The 19,812-nt window shown below is 37.3% G+C and overlaps 1 protein-coding gene across 7 annotated transcripts in view; it reads left to right on the forward strand.

Moving 5' to 3' along the window:
* citb (citron rho-interacting serine/threonine kinase b) overlaps positions 1-8,536 on the forward strand; it is a 74,858-nt gene extending 66,322 nt beyond the window's left edge. For 2 of the 7 annotated variants that reach the window (XM_055167453.2, XM_055167455.2), the window contains 11 exons: positions 682-762; positions 1,625-1,760; positions 3,328-3,467; positions 3,613-3,705; positions 3,900-4,008; positions 6,432-6,560; positions 6,675-6,755; positions 6,857-6,935; positions 7,015-7,188; positions 7,332-7,647; positions 7,947-8,536. In XM_055167453.2, the coding sequence (XP_055023428.1) occupies positions 682-762; positions 1,625-1,760; positions 3,328-3,467; positions 3,613-3,705; positions 3,900-4,008; positions 6,432-6,560; positions 6,675-6,755; positions 6,857-6,935; positions 7,015-7,188; positions 7,332-7,647; positions 7,947-7,970 (1,362 nt within the window). In that variant the 3' untranslated portion in view covers positions 7,971-8,536. The other 5 variants (XM_055167452.2, XM_055167456.2, XM_055167454.2 and 2 more) reach the window with 4 other exon arrangements.
* The last annotated feature ends 11,276 nt before the right edge of the window (positions 8,537-19,812 follow it).

Here is a 19,812-nt window from a genome sequence, read left to right on the forward strand (position 1 = left end):
CACATTTGTGGACCATTGTAAACAATAAACTGACACAAAGACATTAATTAGTATCAGTTGACATACAACAACGTCGGGACGGTCCTCTTTCAACACACTTGTAAACACTGGGGCGGAGTTTCGCGTTCGTTCTCTGTGACCTCTTGACGTCATGACGTATTGCGTGGGGTCACCTGGCGCATCACGACCGGATCTAGACGAGAAGTTGTGGTTTAAATGTGTATATTTGTTATTTTTATTGCCAAAAATGACGGTCGTTTTGCTGGACGGGACCCATGTGCCTCGTTTGGGATTGTTTGTAGTCCTTTGAAGCTCCGTTGTAAAAAACTGTTAAGTATTAATTGTTGGTGTCTATTAAATTCAATTAAAATGAGAAAAATCCTGCAATGTTTTCCTCAAAAAACATAATTTCTTCTCGACTGAACAAAGAAAGACATCAACATTTTGGATGACATGGTGGTGAGTAAATTATCTGGATTTTTCTTTTAAGAAATATTCCTTTAAGCATATATTAAAAATATATATTTTTTGCCGTATGGGTACAAAATTAGATTTTTTCAACAAAGTATGATCTAATGAATCATAACTGAAAAAGATCATTCAGTTTTTGTGTTTATAGAGTAGTGTAGTGAATTGAACTCATTTTCAGATGGTTATAATGATGTTTTTGGTCTTGTATAGAAATTGTTGGGTAACTCTCTACTGAAGCTGGAGGGAGATGACAGACTGGATATTAACTGCACTCTCCCACTGACCGATCAGGTACACAGACACATACTGTACATGTGTTATCGGTTTACGTTTCATTGTTATTGCATTATCTAAATTGTAGCTGTAAATCATTTGACTCACAATCAGTCTCAAGTTTCTCATAATTAAATGTTATGCTGCGCGCACACCGCCAGCGCCTTTGTCACTGGCTGCGTCCGAAAGCATAGGCAGCTTAAGTCTAAAAAGTGAAAACGGCTCTAGCCTTTTTTTTTTTGGGCCGCCATTTTATTTTTTTTAACTCGACCAGGCTTGACCAATCACATTCCCTGCATAAGCCCACACTTAGAATTATGGGACAAGACATGAAGTAAACCAAACATTGTATTCGGACGTGCCTTGACGCCTTCGGAGGCAGCATTTTAGAGCTTTCGGATGTGTGTCGCCCGTCTCTTTCAATGAGGTCATTAGGAGGCGTTCCTAATTCTGATTGATCTAGTAACAATTATAAACAAGAGTAACCATTCTCTCTGTAAATGACGAAAGACGGATGATGTAAACTCTACTGCTTTACTCTCATTGGTTATTGCTATCGAAAGTCCCTCGTCATTTGCATAAAGTTAAACTATTCCAAACTGTTCTCAACTTTGTCGCGTAGCTGGACGCGCCAGCTTCCTGTAGCCAACAGTCACTGTTGCTTGTGTTGCCGAAAGTCGGCAAGCTTTCGATTTCACAATCCTCCTCCATTGCTAGTCGCTGGCAGTGTGCATGCAGCATAAATAAAATAGTTCACCCAAACACGAAAATTCATTTTATAAATGATGCTTTTTTATTTTTAAGTGAACTGTTCCTTTTACACCTTAAGTTCATGTTGATGTTTTGTGGTAATCTGACCAGTTTGTTACTGTGTCGTCAGATCGTGTTGGTGGGCTCTGAAGAGGGTCTCTACGCCCTGAACGTGATAAAAAACTCTCTGACTCACATCCCGGGTCTTGGGTCTGTGTTCCAGATCCACATCATCAAAGAGCATGACAAACTCCTGATGATCGTGGGTAAGCGAAGAGTCACCAAAAATCACATGCATTGTGATATCTTTTTTCAATGTGTGGACTTAAAGGAATAGTCTACTCATTTTCAATATTAAAATATGTTATTACCTTAACTAAGAATTGTTGATACATCCCTCTATCATCTGTGTGCGTGCACGTAAGCGCTGGAGCGCGCTGCGATGCTTCGATAGCATTTAGCTTAGACCCATTCATTCAATGGTACCAGTTAGAGATAAAGTTAGAAGTGACCAAACACATCAACGTTTTTCCTATTTAAGACGAGTAGTTATACGAGCAAGTTTGGTGGTACAAAATAAAACGTAGCGCTTTTCTAATACTATATTGTATGGCGTAATAGCACTTTTGGGAGTACTTCGACTCGCCTGAAAAGTCCGCTCCCCTTCTCACTCTCATAATGGGAGAGGGAGGGTGTTACTGCGCCGAGTCGAAGTACTCCCAAAAGTGCTATTACGCCATAAAATATAGTTCCTCTTTTAAATCCACTTAGAAAAGCGCTAAGTTTTATTTTGTACCACCAAACTTGCTTGTATAACTACTCATCTTAAATAGGAAAAACGTTGATGTGTTTGGTCACTTTTAACTTTATCTCTGATTGGTACCATTGAATGAATGGGGCTAAGCTAAATGCTATCGAAGTGTCGCAGCGCGCTCCAGCGCTTACGGGCACGCACACAAATGTTAGAGGGATATATCAACTCTTCTTAGTTAAGGTAATAACATAGTTTAATATTGAAAATGAGTAGACTATTCCTTTAATCTTTGTACAGCGCGTCGTGAATGTGTTAGCATTTAGCCTAGCCCCATTCATTCTTTAGGATCCAAACAGGGATGAATTTAGAAGCCACCAAACACTTCCATGTTTTCCCTATTTAAAGACTGTTACATGAAGTAGTTACACGAGTAAGTATGGTGGCCAAAAACAAAATGTGGCGATTTTTTTTAGCCGATAAAAATGAGAACTATATTGTATGGCGGAAGAATACTTAGTTTGCAGCACTTTGACCTCGGCGTCCAGTAACATCATCACTCCTGACTACTCCCGCCTGGTTAAACTTCTGTCAATATTACTGCACCCGAGGACATAGTTCTCATTTTTATCCACTTAAAAAATCCCCACAATTTATTTTGTGCCACCATACTTACTGTTGTAATTACTCATGTAACAGTCTATAAATAGGGAAAAGATGGAAGTGTTTGGGAGCTTTTCATTCATCCCTGTTTGAATCCTAAGGAATGAATGGGGCTAGGCTAAATGCTAACACATTCACGATGCGCTGTACACAGATTAAGTGCACGCATTGACTAAAGATAGGTATGTATTAATTCGTCTAAGTTGAGGTAAGAACATATGAAAATATTGAAAAACGGTGGTGTAAACAAAACAATAACCCAAGATTGAAGTTTTGAACCCCAGCAAACCTCATTGGTCCAAAACCTCAGATAGACCGATGGTCATAAGTGAACTTTCTTTGGATAACTTAGAGTTAATCTTATGTTTATTAGTTGGTATGTTGGGATCTTCAGTCTGATGTTTGATTGTATGATGCAGGTGATGAACGGGCGCTGTGTCTGGTTGAGATTAAGAAGGTTAAACAGTCTCTGTCTCAGTCTCATCTCCCTACACTCCCTGAGATCGTACCGCATATCTTTGAGACGGTGAAGGGATGTCATCTCTTTGCCTCTGGCAGGGTAAATCTCAATCCACTGTCTACTTTATTTGTTTTTACTGCACTGTATTATGTCAGTAGTCAAGTCAAGTCAGTTTTTATTGTCAATTCTGCCACATGTAGCAACCCCTTGAGAAAGATGTTTTCTGTACCCGTTCCTCTTGTAGATAGACAATGGCCCGTGCATTTGTGCAGCGATGCCTAATAAAGTTACGATTCTACGCTACAATGACAATCTCAACAAATTTTGCATACGAAAGGTAAGCGACATTTAAAGGTGCACTGTGTAGATTTTAGCAGCATTTAGTGGTGAGACTGTGAAGTGCAACTAAAAGCTAAGTTCACAGCTAACCACTTTCTTTTAAAACGAATAGAGAAGCTACAGTAGAGCTCTGGACATTTGGAAAAACAATGCTGAATGCTATTAAAAACATAATCTTTTTCACTTTCTCAGGAGATTGAAACGCTTGAGCCGTGCAGCTGCATTCACTTCAGCAGCTACAGCATCATTATTGGTACCAATAAATTCTATGAGATTGAGATGAAGCAGTGTGTTCTGGACGGTATGTACATCCCTGACACCCTGAATCCATAATTTACTGATAACATCCCTGAGCTCTCATTCATCCTTTACACGTTTTTCCTCAGATATTTAGGTTAAGAGGATGTTACCGGGAAAACATGCATTGTAACGTTATTAAAAGTGCTTTAAGTGTAGTTGCTAACTCTTGAATCTAGGTCCACATTATACATAAAACAACTACAGCATTTGATAGGTACAGTTTAATATTACACAAAAATGAAATATAAATATGTCTTTAAAGAACATATATGACATTATATTTATAAATGGTTAACTCAAATAGTGTGTTCGTGACATTTGAAAATCTTGTCTTGTCTTAACTCTTTTCCCGCCAATGACGTGAAACTTTCGCGTGCGCACGCGACAGTTTCATATGCCCACGCGATAGTTTCGTATGCGAAACTAAAGTTTAGTTTTGTACGCGATAGTTTTGTACGCGAAACTTAACGCGATAGTTTCACGTGCGCACACGATAGTTTCACGCGAAAGTTAACTTTATTTCATTTTTGCTCCATGTCCCATTAGGGGCTTCGTACTTTCCTAACAAATCTGTAATTTCACCATTATCCATTAGATGGCGCTCTTAACCAATTTATAAGAAACTGAAGATAAAAAGAACATAATTTTAAACTCTGTGTATGTTTTGATCATCTTTCTGAATCTGATCTGTAACAAAGCTGAAAATTAGTGATGCACCGATGTATCGGCCACCGATATTTATCGGCCAATTTTTGATGAATTTAAAACCATCGGCATATCGGCAATAGCACGAGACAGGCCAATACCGATTGTTTATTAATTAACTGCATAAAGAAACCCATTATATGTAAAAAATGAGTTAATGTTGTTAATAAAATAAATGCTGAATAGCAAAAACCACCTTTGAAGGTTGTCATGCTGTCTTATTATATTTGTTTTAATTTGTGCCTCTTATTATGTTGGTCAGTTGGATGTTAATTAGATCCAATCCATGTTCAGTAAAAATAATTTGATGCAGAAATAAACTAGCTAATAGACCAACTGTATAGTATTGTATACAAGTGTTTGATATCGGCATCGGTATCGGCCAGAAGTTGTCTGTTTAAATCGGAATCGGTATCGGCCCAAAAAAATCCTATCGGTGCATCCCTACTGAAAATAAAATGGTTTTCCTCACGCAAGGTCTGCATTGGTTAAAAATAAGCAGCAAAAAAATTCAACACAATATTTAATGTTTCTTACCTTACTTATGAGCTAAATAATGTGATAAAGGATAATGTGAAGAGTTTGTTTTCAAAACGCAATAAATCCATTCTGACTAATTTCAGTAAAAATGTGTTTTCTATACCAAGAAAGTGACTAAATGAAAACCACTATTTTCTGTTACAAACTTTCACATAGCATCTTTAGGTTATAATAACATTAAAAATTCAAATTCATAATTTGATCTTTTAAAGATTTATTATAAAAAAAAATTCTGAAAAATGCAATAAATCTATGAAAAGTTTTTTTCTTCAAAATGCTATAAATCTATTAAATCAATATATAAATGTGCATTCATCTTTGTCATGTTGTAATCATTTAGTTAACTAGTGATATACACTGATTAAAAAAATAAACATTAATGGCATTAATCAAAACACTTACTTTGTCATCTTAACTCTTTTCCCACCAGCGTTTTTAAAAAAAAGTCGCCAGCCAGCGCCAGCATTTTTCATGATTTTTCTAGAAAATGCTCTTCTTTAAATATTTAAACATACAATATATCAGTTGAAAGAACAGACCCTCTGATTTAAAAAAAAAAAAAAGGTTTCAGCCTGCCTTCATTAGTTCTCTTTTATCACCTCTCAAATATGGGTAGGTTTCTTCAAAAACAGATATAAAAAGAGATAATTCAATTTTTGCCAGAGATCAGATGCAGAGCCATCCGAGTTGTTTCTCTTTCACGTGAGGCGTTACTTCCAGGTTGTAAAAGTTGCACCTGGTGGATAATAGCGGTATTGCGGAAAGCTGGAAATTTTCATCATTGGCAGGGAAGTGTTTTCTCTTAATTGACGAGATACCTCCTCAATGGCATGGCTGCTGTCATCTTTGGGACGTTCTCGCTGCACTGCTGTAAAATGTTTTGGTCCTGCTCGATTTTTGTTGACTTATGGAAAGTTTTTTATAAGATCCATAAGATTCAAGACCCTCCACTTCATTTCGGGTTCTGATCACACTGTGAGGGCTTATTTCTGCGATAACAACCGACTGCCTAAGCATTATCCCTTACATAAGATATAAAAGCCATAAAATCCTTATACAAGCTGTAGTCATTTGCATATTTCTGTGCAGATATCTCATTGGAACCGGCTGGCACACCATTATAATTTCTAATTGTGCATCATGTTAGCTGTGTTTTGCATGATTGGCTGTTTTTGGCAGAATTCCTGGACAAGAATGACGTGTCGCTGGCGTCGTCTGTGTTGACTGGATCGACCCACAGTTTTCCCATTGCCATCGTCCAGGTGTCCAGCATCCCGCAGAAGGAAGAATATCTGCTCTGCTTTCACGGTCAGATCGCATCACATCCGCATTTTGTGCACGCTAATTATCCATGAATTTTTCTTTAAAAGAAAAAAGTATGCATTCTGCAAAAATGTTTACATTATATAATTGTGACCACAGAGATTGGCGTGTTTGTGGATGCCTATGGTCGAAGAAGTCGCCCCGATGACCTTAAATGGTGTCGACTGCCTCTGACATTTGGTAGCCAGTTCTCCTTTTAATAAAAAAAAAAAAAGTAATGTGATGATGAACTAACAAGTCAAGACCTTCAGGGTCTAAATCTGCATTTGTCTTTTCCACAGCATTCAGAGAGCCGTATCTTTTTGTCTCGTACTTCAACTCCCTGGACGTTATTGAGATTCAAGGACACGCTGCTCTTGGGTATGATTTAAACATGCAATTTGCAATATAATGAAATGAATTGTGATCATAAAAAGTAAGTAAATTTTGTTTTAAACAGGCCTCCTGCTCTCGTACACCTGGATATTCCCAACCCGCGTTACCTGGGCCCGGCGATATCATCGGGTGCCATCTATCTGGCGTCCTCCTATCAGAACAAACTGCGGGTGATCTGCTGTAAGGGCAGTCTGGTGCGTGAGTCCGGGGAGCTCCAGAGGACCGCTTCCAGCAGGAGGTGACAATTATTTATGCCAGTATATCATATGAAGGGTTCTGGCTCGATAATCCGAGCCAGAAGTCTAAGCTAAGTTCATGCAACCAACAACCGTAATTGTACACGATCAAATCAATTAGTCGTAACTTTGACCTCCACAGCAGCCCGAACAAGCGTGGTCCCCCCACCTATAACGAGCACATCTCCAAGCGCCTGGCCTCGGGTCCCGGGACCCAGGAGGGGCAGCTGCACCGGGAGCCCAGCACTCCTCACCGCTACCGCGAGGGCCGCACCGAGTTCCGGAGGGACAAATCTCCAGCCCGGCCTCTGGACCGCGAGAAATCGCCCGGTCGAGCTATGCTAGACAGCCGCAGGGAGAGATCACCCGGTCGCTTCGAGAGCAGCGGCAGCGAGAGAGACCGAGAGCGCTCACGGCTTCACTCGAGCTCCGTGCGCACCCAGCTTACGCCCGTCAACAAGGTACGCATGCGACACTGCCACGTAAACTGTGTGTCCTTTTAGGGATACAAACATCAGGTTTGACGATGTTCATGCATGCACAAATACATGAACATCTCCTGCTCAGATGTTTTAATTTTATGTTAAATTATGGCTTTCCATGGCGGATGCACAATTCAGGTTAATGTCCGGCCATTAGAAATATCTGTGGGACGTCAGGAGACTGTTAAAATCGGCGTCCTTTGAAGCAGTAATGATGTTTCTGAACTGATCATCGTCAAACAGAAGTTTGTGACCTCTCTATCCTGGTGGCGGTGTAGGTTTGGGACCAGTCATCGGTTTGAGATCGTCCAGGAGAGAAGACCTAAGAGCCATCGTCCACTTCCCGCGTGGATGGCCGTGCCGTTTTAACAGGCGCTTCGTATAACACTCAACCGAATCATCTCATGCCTGTAACCGTGAAAAGAGCCATGCTTTCACCTGCAGCCAAAATATTGTATCTAGGACATTTTGCTAATGTTGAAAACTTGTTGTAACCATTTATGATGCAGATTGTAAAGGAACACAGTGCCAATTTTGGGAAAGCCCCTAAGAAAACAGTGTAGGTTCTGTACACAGCATTTTTGGCATAATGTACATTTATATATTAAGCACATTAACAAACAACAAAAATTATGAACAAATGTTACAACTAAAGATGTTAATGTGACACAAGTTGCACAGGTATATTTATAGCAATAGCCAAAATGCACTGTAGGCACTGCAAAAAATTATTTTCAAGAAAAACAATTCTTAGTATTTTTGTCTTGTTTTCAGTAAAAATATCAAAAAAATATTTTTCTTGATGTAGAAATAAGTCTGGTTTTTGGACCAGGGGTGTCAGGTTTGGGTGATTTTGTGCATAAAACGAGCAAAAAAATATGCCAATGGATAAGCAAAAAATCTTGAAAATTTTTATTAAACACTAAATTACCCCATTGGCAGATATTTTTTTTTTTGCTTGTTTTATTTTTGGTCTAAAAACTAGACTTATTTTCTTGGGTCGTTTTGCTCATCAAGAAAAAGCATCTTAATTTAAGAATTTTTGGATATTTTTACTGAAAACAAGACAAAAATAATAAAAAATGTCTTCTTGAAAATCTTTTTTTGCAGTGTGGGTCAAAATTATAGCAGACATTTACACTGCAAAAAATGATTTTCAGGAAAAAAAATATTTTTGTCTTGTTTTCAGTAAAAATATAAAAAATATATTTTTCTTGATGTAGAAATACAGTAAAACTTCAACTAATAGACGAGTCCCAAATAGACGTCTCTTTTAGACGCCTGGTGTGACGACAGGTTGGGGCTATTATTTGAAGTTTTACGGTAAGTCTAGTTTTTAGAAAATACTAAGAATTTTTTTTCTTGAATATCATTTTTTGCAGTGTATATAAATATATAGTTCGGCGGGTGACCGGTGGCCGTGGGCACACTGGTGCTAGTCTAGACTGCAAAAAATGATTTTCAAGACAAACAAGCAAAAAAATCTGCCAATAGATAAATTTAATTTTTCTTCAATTTATTGTTTAAGAAAATTGTTCAAGATTTTTTTGCTTACCCCATTGGCAGTTTTTTTTTGCTTGTTATATGAACAGGATCACTTAAATTTGATGTTTTTGGTCTAAAAACTTATTTTCTTGGGTCGTTTTGCTCATTAAGGGGACGCATCTTAATTTAAGATTTTTTTTTTGATGAAAACCAGACAAAAATACTAAGATTTATTTCTTGAAAATCATTTTTTGCGGTCTGGCGCCGGTGTGCTCGCGGCCATTGGTCATTGACCGAATTATATATTAAAAATTATATATTTTATTGAAAAATCATTTGGATATTAATTAAAGATATTAAATACATTTTTCTACCGGAAATATATAAAAACTATATTTATCATTAGTAATATGTGTTGCAAAGGACTTCATTTGGACAACTTTTATCAATATTAAAAAATATATTTTATCAATATTTTGATTTTTTTTTACCCTTCCCTGACAGCAGCCCGGAGTCAACAGCTGTCTGGGTTAGATTCCAGATTTTCCAATAGTTGTATCTTAACCAAATATGGTCCTATCCTAACAAACCATACAGCAATGAAAGGCTTATTCAGCTTTTGGATGATGTATAAATCTCAGTTTCATTAAATTGACCCAGGGTCACAAATGAAACTATTATGATAAAGTTAGCGAGATGAAAAATTGGAAGCCGTGCAATGAAAAGCAATTTGATATTGTGTAAGATTATGCTGTTGAAACTGTACTTTAAGATTTATTTATTTATTTTTTATGAAAGATATATAGAACAGAATGCCACAAATGTTGTAGACTGAGCTTATATTAAACCCATCATTCCCATCATAACCGGGTACAACAGGAGTAAGACACTAATATTGTAAATATGGTGATGTTTTTTTTTTTTAAAGGATCTTGATCGATGAAGTAATGAAGTCTATTTTTATGCTATAACACCGTTTGTATAGACAGTTGAAATGGGTTTCCTACAGAAAAGTACAGACAAGGTTTTATGTCCATCTATGCTCATGACATTTTGGGCAGTTTTCTATAGCTAACTTTAGACATTGTCAAACTTACTGCACATTGTATATTTTTATGCTAATAGAGTCTAAGCTTGTGAATCTTTTCAAGGAGACGCGTCATGTTCTCGCTACAAGTGTCCTTGTGATGTTCAAGTAAACCTACTGTGTTTTGTTCAAAATTAAACAAAGCTTTTGTCGACACTCGCGACAGCAGAAAATCTCTCTGCCGTTTAGTGTATGGACGTCCTGTTGAGCTGTGAAGTAAAATCATGTCCGGTAGACCCTCAGGGTTTATAGAAGAACTTCTGTCATTTACATATGAAACACAGTTCGGATTAGAGGCTTGTTTGAGTGACATCATCAAACGCATGAGTAAATTCTAACCTGGTTTTGGGACGTCTGTTATGTTATAATCATTAATAATTGATGTTTTTAAACGAGGCTGCTTTGAACTTTCTTATTGTAAAGAAATGATTTAACTATATTAAAGACTATTAAAGTATGAGCCATATACACTTATTTTTTGTCTAAAATTCTTTTTGTGTCACGAGTGTATCATTTCCAGATCTTCAGATTGACATGTGTGAAAGATGTTTGCATTGCAAGTGTGCACTTGTGCTTATACCTGCTAAAAGTATTTATTACAAACAATCATAAATCATCATAAAATCTTCAAGTCAAATGTATACTTGAATGCAGGGCCGTGCACAGACATTTTGAGGGGCAGGGGCTCAAGTGAAATAAAGCAGTAGCGCCTCACTGCAGAACACGACATCCAGGGGGCGGGGTTGGATTCAGATCCAGGGGCGGAGCTGTATCCAGATCCAGAGATCCCATTGGACGACAGTTTTACCACAAGACACGTCATAGCGTTACCATTTCCACATTAACTCGTAACGTAATTAAGTTATTCTTTTGACATAAAAACGAACTTTACTTATGACTACAATAAAAGTAGTGCCTTTAGGGTGAAATGTAATTTTTTTTGCTATAATGTTTTGGAGTAAAACATTTCGGGTAAGTCTACTACGAGTAATCTTACCACATGCAGTTTAAGACCTATGAATGAATACAGTATAAATATGCATAATTATTAAAATATATGGCTATGGCATGTTATTTAGAAATTAATAAATTGAATGTTTATCTTTTATGGACGTTTTAACGCGTCTTTGCTTACAGCCAATAGGAAACAGGTTTCCCTCATAGATGGTTTACTTTTTTTATTTGCTAATAAAAGATATCAAATACATTTGTTTTTATATTTACTCGTATAGGAATAGCTTTGTAATAAGTTGGATAATGTACAAATAAATCCCTTCAGTGATTTCACATTGTCAGGAACGTGTCCTTCCCGTAACACCTAACTGTGATACTTTCTAAATTATGAATCTTTCTTGACTATATTATTAATCAAACGTACACTTAAACTGATAAGAGCAAACGTTGGCGACCACAGGTTGCAACTTATTGCGGGCTGCAACAACGCAAATATACTGGTTCATTTGGCGGAACAAAGTATATAAAGTGTGAGGAGTTGGATCTAGATCCAACCCCGCCCCCTGGATGTTGTGTTCCGCAGTGAGAACCATCTCAAATAAAGGGCACTTCTCATAATTATGTATTTTTTTCTTTTTTTAAACAAAAAAGTATATATATATATATATTAACGCAATTCTGACTTCCTTTTAAAAAAATTCATTTAAAAAGTTAATTAATTTTATCCTCCTCAAACTCACGCAATTGTTTCATTTTCAAAAGATGTCTACAAAATAATCAGTTCACACAGAAACAATGGGCTCCTTAGTATTCTAGGTTAATAGAGCAGCAAAGGAAACCATTACACAATTAATATGAATTAATAATTAATAACAAAAATTACACATTAATTAAAAATGTGTTAAAATGCTAAAAACAAAGCTGTGACTGCTGAGTTTGCGCTACATGACAATAAATGCTATATGCTAGCGTTTAGCAGAAGTTCTATTAGTTAACAAATAGTTGTTACTCAAAATCTGTATTTTTGTCTGATAAAGGCTCAAGATATAAGGTCTGTTTACTAATGTGAGCTTCTGGCATGAGCCTCAGAGCAGAGCCAATCAGAGCAGAGCTCAACATTATTATTCATGACCCTTTCAAATAGGGCAAAAATAGACCATTTCATTCAAATTAGAAATTCTAGGGTTGTAAAAGGACATGTAAAAACGTTTCTGGATAATTTTTGCACTTAATAAAGTTACATACCTTCTATGTAATTGTCAAAGAACAATTTAACATATTATGGCAACACATTCTTTGGCACCTTTAATCTTAGGTTTCATATTTATTAGGGTTACACATGTCAGAAACAACAAATATAGATTAGGCCTATTTTATTTGTATTTTATATTTTACTTTTTTGTGATGTCAGTGAAAATTCTGACTAGGCAAGTAAAATACTGAACCATCAGATTTCTTCCCAATCTACTCCAGCACTCCACATTATACTTATTTAACAGCCATTACAAAAAAAAAAACGCACACAAAAAGCTTACTACTGTAGTTAGCAATTATTTTATTGTTTGTGTTTTATTATTTAATAAGCAGTCTGTTACATACACTACACGGTTACAAGTTTGCAACTCTTCAGGTTAATATGGGATTGGCGTGGAAAACAATGTCCCTGAATCGTTATGCGTAACAATGTGTCCCATATTTTGTGCATAAAACTGTTAATACAAGAATGCTTTCTTCCTCACACACTTACCGGTAGCTGCCTGCATAATCACCCTTGTGAAAAATTAGCGTACTTAAGTGTATTGAAAGCATACTTTTTGTGTGCTTAAAATAATAAAAGTATAATTTTCGAAAAGTGCACTTGCTGATAATATAATATAATACAAATTAAAGACCACTTAAGCGTACTTAAATGGAATACACTTTAATTACACTATTTATTAACACACTTAAGTGCACTTTTTACAACTGCACTTTGTAATAATATGTATTTAATTTTGACTTATAGTAAGTACACTTTCATCATAATATTTATAATCACACTTAAGTGCACTTTTAAAAATGCACTTTATAATAATATCTAATTAATTTGAACTTATAGTAAGTACACTTTCATCATAATATTTCACTAACACACTTAAGGACACTTTTTAAAAATGCACTTTTTAATAATATCTAATTAATTTGAACTTATAGTAAGTACACTTTCATTATAATATTTATAAACACACTTAAGTGCACTTTTAAAAATGCACTTTGTATTAATGTCTAATTAAGCTTAACTTAAAGAAAGTACACTTTCAACATAATATTTATAAACACACTTAAGTGCACTTTTAAAAATGCACTTTGTATTAATGTCTAATTAAGCTTAACTTAAAGAAAGTACACTTTCAACATAATATTTATAAACACACTTAAGTGCACTTTTAAAAATGCACTTTTTAATACTGTCTAATTAAGCTTAACTTATAGTAAGTACACTTTCATCAATATATTTCTTAACATACTTAAGTACACTTTTTAAAAATGCACTTTGTCTAATTTAGTTTTACTTAAAGCGTAACTAAACCCCTGGTCAGAGCCTCACTCCGCCCACTGGCAAGATTTGAAAAATGCAAGAAATGTGGGCAGATCCAAACGGAGATAGAGGGGACGAACTAAGCTCGTACCAAGTGTGTGCTGAGATCGTAACAAGGGCGTGGTGAGCTTGAATCTGCTTACGTCACGAGTCATTTTTTGGACTCAACATCCAATAGGAAAAATAAACTGCAGTAGCCACCGTTCAACCTGAAGAGGGCAGCACTCAGACGTTTTTACACCATATATTGCAGTATTGAAACACTTTATATCCAAATGTCAAAAAACTTACTAAAATCAATGAACAACACTAATAAAGCATCATTCTTACAGATCATTAACTAAAAAAAGTTGGTTTAGGGTTTAGTTACTCTTTAAATGTAACCCTGGTTAAATAATTATGTTGGCTTGACAAAGCCAACATACTGTTCTTCGATCTAAGCTTATTATTATTATTCTTCTGTTCACACTTTTTTCTAACAGTAACTCCTCCTAGAGCTTTCAAGCTACACCCACAAAACTTTACAAAACTTTTAAGACTGGTACGTAGATTTATGCTATATCTTTTCTAATTGATGGGACCTACCGAATTCCTAAACGGGGCGCTCAAACACCCCAAATTTTCCATTGACTTAACATTACGACCAACTTTGACGGGTCATAGCTGCAAGCGAGGAATTTGTAGAAACTTGTGGGTTACCACATTTGAAGAGGCTGGCAGGCTCTGTAAGAACATACATCATATTGGGTTGTAAGTTTCACCCCTGGGGTGTAAGAGGCACCCAAATTTCCCCATTGACTTATAATGGGGCAGGGAACATGCCCATATAAGGGAATAAAAGCGTCCCAGATGGAATATCTTCACTTTAGAGTGTCGTAGAGACATGGGGGTGGGCTCATTTTACTCAAGCATCCAATCAGTCTCTTAGGATCACCCCATAGCTATTAAGCCACGCCCCTAGCAACCATTTTTGGGCACCCTAGCAACATCTTCCATAGACTGCCATTATAAAATGCCCAGATGGATATCTTTGCAGCAGAGTGTCACAGAGACATGGGGATGGGCTCATTTTACTCAGGCATCCAATCAGTCTCTGAGGATTCTTATTGAGGTATTAAGCCACGCCCCTAGCAACCAAAAATGAGCACCCTAGCAACATAATAAACAAAGCCTTATATCTCTGTATCCGAACATCATAGAGGCATGGGGGTTGGGTCTTTTGGTCATGTTAGCCTTATGCTAGCTTCATGCTAAGTCATACTAGCTTCATGCTAATTTCATGCTAGCTTTTATGCTAATTTCATAACAAATCTTGCTAACTTCAGGCTAAATCATGCTAACTTCATGCTAGCTTCATGCTAATTCATGTTAGCATCATGCTAGCTTCATGCTAATTCATGTTAGCATTATGCTAACTTGCTAATTCATTTAAGCATCATGTTAGCTTCATGCTAATTCATGTTAGCATCATGCTAGCTTCATGCTAATTCATGTTAGCTTCATGCTAGCTTCATGCTAGCTTAATGCTAATTCATGTTAGCATCATGCTAGCTTCATGCTAATTCATGTTAGCATCATGCTAGCTTCATGCTAATTCGTGTTAGCATCATGCTAGCTTCATGCTATTCGTGTTAACATCATGCTAGCTTCATGCTAATTCGTGTTAACATCATGCTAGCTTCATGCTAATTCGTGTTAACATCATGCTAGCTTCATGCTAATTCGTGTTAGCTTCATGCTAGCTTCATGCTAATTCGTGTTAGGTTCATGCTAATGTAGCACTTATGTCACTGCAATCGTAATAACTATGCTACTGGACCAGTTCTAGGTTCGTTGAGTGGTGTATGTTATATTAGAAAAGACACATGAGACATGAAAACTTATATAAATTAATTAGCAGTTTACTGAACAGGAATAAGAATGGAATAGGTAAGTTAGTAAGATAAATAGAATAATTAAATAAATATATCAATATAAGTTATTCAATAAATGTATTGATAAATATTTACCCCACAAAATGTAGATCAATAAATAATCAATAAATATTTACAGTAAAAGATGTATGTCAATAAATAATCAATAAATATTTACAGTACGATATGTATAATAAATAATTTTAAATCCTTTATATTTAATCTTTTCTTATTTAAATAAGTTTAAATGGATTTAACTGGTTTAAGTATGGGTTTATTCTGGTTAGTTTTGTTCTTAGACCGGTCTATTAAATTTTAATCAGCTCTTTTAGAACAGTTGCTTTAACTATTTTTAAGCTATTTGTTTCTAGTTTTCTTTTAAGTTAACTCTTCTTTAAGGGAACAGGTACGTATTTTAGTGTGCTTATGTTAGTGTGATTGTTTCACTTTATAGGGTCTAACTCTTTCTTTGCAGGTAAAATGTAAGGATTTAAATGTTTCTTTTGTTTGTGCAATTGCTACACTTTGGAGTCTCACTTTAACAGAAAACATAAAAGAAAAAAAAAAATACAATACATCAACCAATTTTCATTCATACATTCACCTATTCACCAATTTCTCTATTCAATAAATCTAAATTATTGTGTTGCAATTTCAGAATTTCAGTTCAGAGGATCCGTCCAATTCGATGTGTTCAAAGGTCAATGTCCAATGTGATTAAAAGAATATAGCTCAGTGGTTCACTTTGTTCAGGTCAAACCGTGTAAGCGATCAGAATGCGGTGTTTCAGTTCTTGCAGGTTAGAGATCCTTGGGTTGGCTCGCCATCTAGTATCCAGTTGAAATATCTGTTCATTCGTATGCTGTCTCGCAATACGCTGATTATCCAAAGGTTCGATCCGGTGTCGAGCTGTCCACAAACTTTCCGTGTAGGGGAAAAAAACCTGGCCTGCACAGCAGGCCATAAAGAAAATGTCAAATAAATAAATAAAATAAATTATCTCAACAGTAACAACTGCTTATTCTCATGTTTAACGCTGATAACGGAGGATTGCGATTCCTCTCGTTACTGACTGTCACCATGGTAACATCAAACAACTTGCTTTGCCGTTTCCCAAAATACAAATAAATCAATATACAATGTCAAAGTATAAGGGAAAAATCTTAATATTACATACATTTCCCTTTTTTTAACATAAAACATTCATAAGCTGATTGTACACCGATAATTTGTTACACTGTAATATATTGAACTCAATACACATTAAAACACAGTGAAACTCACCAAAACCGTCTTCAAAACACTCCTCAAAACCACCGCTAAGATGTTATAGGGATGATTCTCGATGAACAAAATATTAGAAGTGTTAAATAAGCCTAATTTTGGAGTTTAGTTTAAGGTGTCTGGATTCCGTGTGTATCTTATCGATTTTCCGTTAGCTTCTGCCGTTAATGTTAAAAAAACAAAACAAAACAAAACAAAACAGCTCGTGCATAACAGTGAAAGTGTCTTAAAGGGGCAGAGGGATTTTAAACTAAAGGGATGGTTCAACATCATTAAAAGAATTGAAACTTTTACAAAATCAATATTTTAATATATTGTGTGGTTTCTAAATAACGTATTTATCTATTTATTGCAATGTATTAATTATATTATATATTATTATATATATTATTTATTTCACTAATATTATTTATGTTTCTATTTGAACTGTGGGTTACATCCTCCCCTCCTTTCCTGATGCACGTCCCTGTGCATCCTATTAGCAACTACACGGCCATCACTCTATGTGACTGCCAGGAGTTTGGCTCATTTAAAGAGTCTGAGATGACTGCACTCAAACTCTGAAACAATGACTGCACTACTGTGACTAAGGGATTTCCTAAGTGGGGGTAAGTAAGTCTCTTTGTGGGTTGTCTGTGTCTACTAGACTTTCTTAGGTGGCTTCCATTCTCTCTGGCATCTTCCTGTAGATTTGCATCAGGTAACTTATTCTCTCCCAGGTTCATGTCAGATAAGTTATTCTCTCCCGGATTCATCTCAGGTAAGTTATTCTCTCCCGGATTCATCTCAGGTAAGTTATTCTCTCCCAGAATTATCTCAGGTAAGTTATTCTCTCCCAGATTCATCTCAGGCGAGGTGTTCTCTCCCGGATTCATCTCAGGTAAGTTATTCTCTCCTGGATTCATCTCAGGTAAGTTATTCTCTCCCGGATTCATTTCAAGTAAGTTATTCTCTCCCGGATTTATCTCAGGTAAGTTATTCTCTCCCGGATTTATCTCAGGTAAGTTATTCTGCGGATTTACAGGTAGGTAGGTTTCATCTGGTAGACTTGGAACAGTTATCACAGAAGCAGCCTCAGGAAAAGCTTTAGCTACATCTGGAAGGTCTTTCTCAATGGTGGACACTGTGAAATGTCTTGGCTTCCTCGGCTCTGTGTTTCTCATGAAGGACTCTATGGTTGCAGGGGTGTGGTGAACACCAATGGTATCTACAACCGTGGCATCATGCCCATAAAAGTAGGTGATGTCATGGTCTTCGGAATCAGAGTCTTGACATTCAGATTCATATGACTGTTCACTCCTTGGGCACTGACGAGTCCTTGGACGTCTAGGTCTCTCCTTGATGGCCACTTCAGGTTCAACTGGGGTAAGAGGAAGAAACCCACAAGGCAGTAGCAGGTCTCGATGAAGTGTTCGTATCGGACCATCTTTGGTTTCAGGCTTCACAACATAGACTGGGATGTCTCCAGACTGTTTGATGACAACATACACATCAGATTCCCACTTGTCTGCCAACTTCTGCTTGCCTCTGAGGCGAACATTCCTCACCAGGACTCTGTCGCCTTCAGTCAGGGTGGAATCAACAACATGCTTGTCAAATCTTGCCTTATTGCGATCAGCAATCTTTTTTGCATTTTCTGTTGCTACCTTGTAGCTTGCTTCCAGTCGGGACTTCAGGTTGCGGACATACTGTGAGTGAGAGCCTTGCTTGTAGTTGACAGGTAAGCCAAATGCTAAGTCTACTGGTAACCTTGGTTGTCTTCCAAACATGAGTTCATAAGGGGTGAAACCAGTGACTTCACTTCTAGTACAGTTGTAGGCATGTACTAAAGGCTTGACATATTCTCGCCAGTGACTCTTCCTCTGGTTCTCTAGGGTGCCTAGCATGCTCAAAAGGGTCCGGTTGAAGCGTTCAACAGGGTTACCTCTTGGATGGTATGGAGTAGTTCGTATCTTACGGATGCCTGCTAGGTCACACAGCTCCTTGATAGTCCGGGACTCGAAGTCTGGACCTTGATCACTATGGAGTCTTTCTGGGATGCCATAATGGACAATGAAGTGGTCCCAAAGGCATTTGGCAACAGTCTGAGCCTTCTGGTTTGAGGTGGGAATGGCCACTGCATATTTCGTAAAGTGGTCCGTGATGACCAGGATGTCTTTGGTGCCACTGGAGTCTGGCTCTAGGGTGAGAAAGTCCATGCATACCAGCTCAAGAGGTCGTGTGGCTGTGATGTTCACAAGAGGTGCAGCTTTCTCTGGTGGGACTTTACGCCTCGTGCAGCGGTCACAGGTCTTGATCTTGGCCTCTACCTCAGCTGACATTTTTGGCCAATAGAAACGTTTGCGGACAAGGTCAAGCGTCCGGTCTACACCCATGTGGCCCATGTCATCATGGAGACTCTTCAGAACTATAGGTCTCAGATCTTCAGGTAACACAAGCTGGTAGTGAGTCTGTGCACCCTCTTGTCGCTTACGGAACAAGACGCCATCTAAGATCTCCAGCCTGTTCCACTCTCTGAAGAGGAGGGAGAGCTCAGGGAGTTCTTTTCTGAGAGATGGTGGAGGTTTTTCTCCCAGCTCCAGCTGTCTGAGTACTGCACTGATGCAAGAATCTGCCCTCTGCTTCTCCCGCATCTCAGTGGGTGTTATCATCGGGATGACGTTCACACCGTCTAGCTGGCATTCCTCTTCAAAGCCCTCTGGAATAGCACTTGAATGGTGGGCAAGCGACATAACCAAAGTAGTTCCAGGCAATGTTCCTTCATCATGAACCATGTGCTTCTCACAGATGGCCTTGATGGTGCTTTCATCCATTTCTGTTGACAGGTGTCTTTTTGTGAACTG

Source organism: Misgurnus anguillicaudatus, chromosome 5 (genome assembly GCF_027580225.2).
Source record: "Misgurnus anguillicaudatus chromosome 5, ASM2758022v2, whole genome shotgun sequence".
Classification (NCBI taxonomy): Eukaryota; Metazoa; Chordata; class Actinopteri; order Cypriniformes; family Cobitidae; genus Misgurnus; species Misgurnus anguillicaudatus.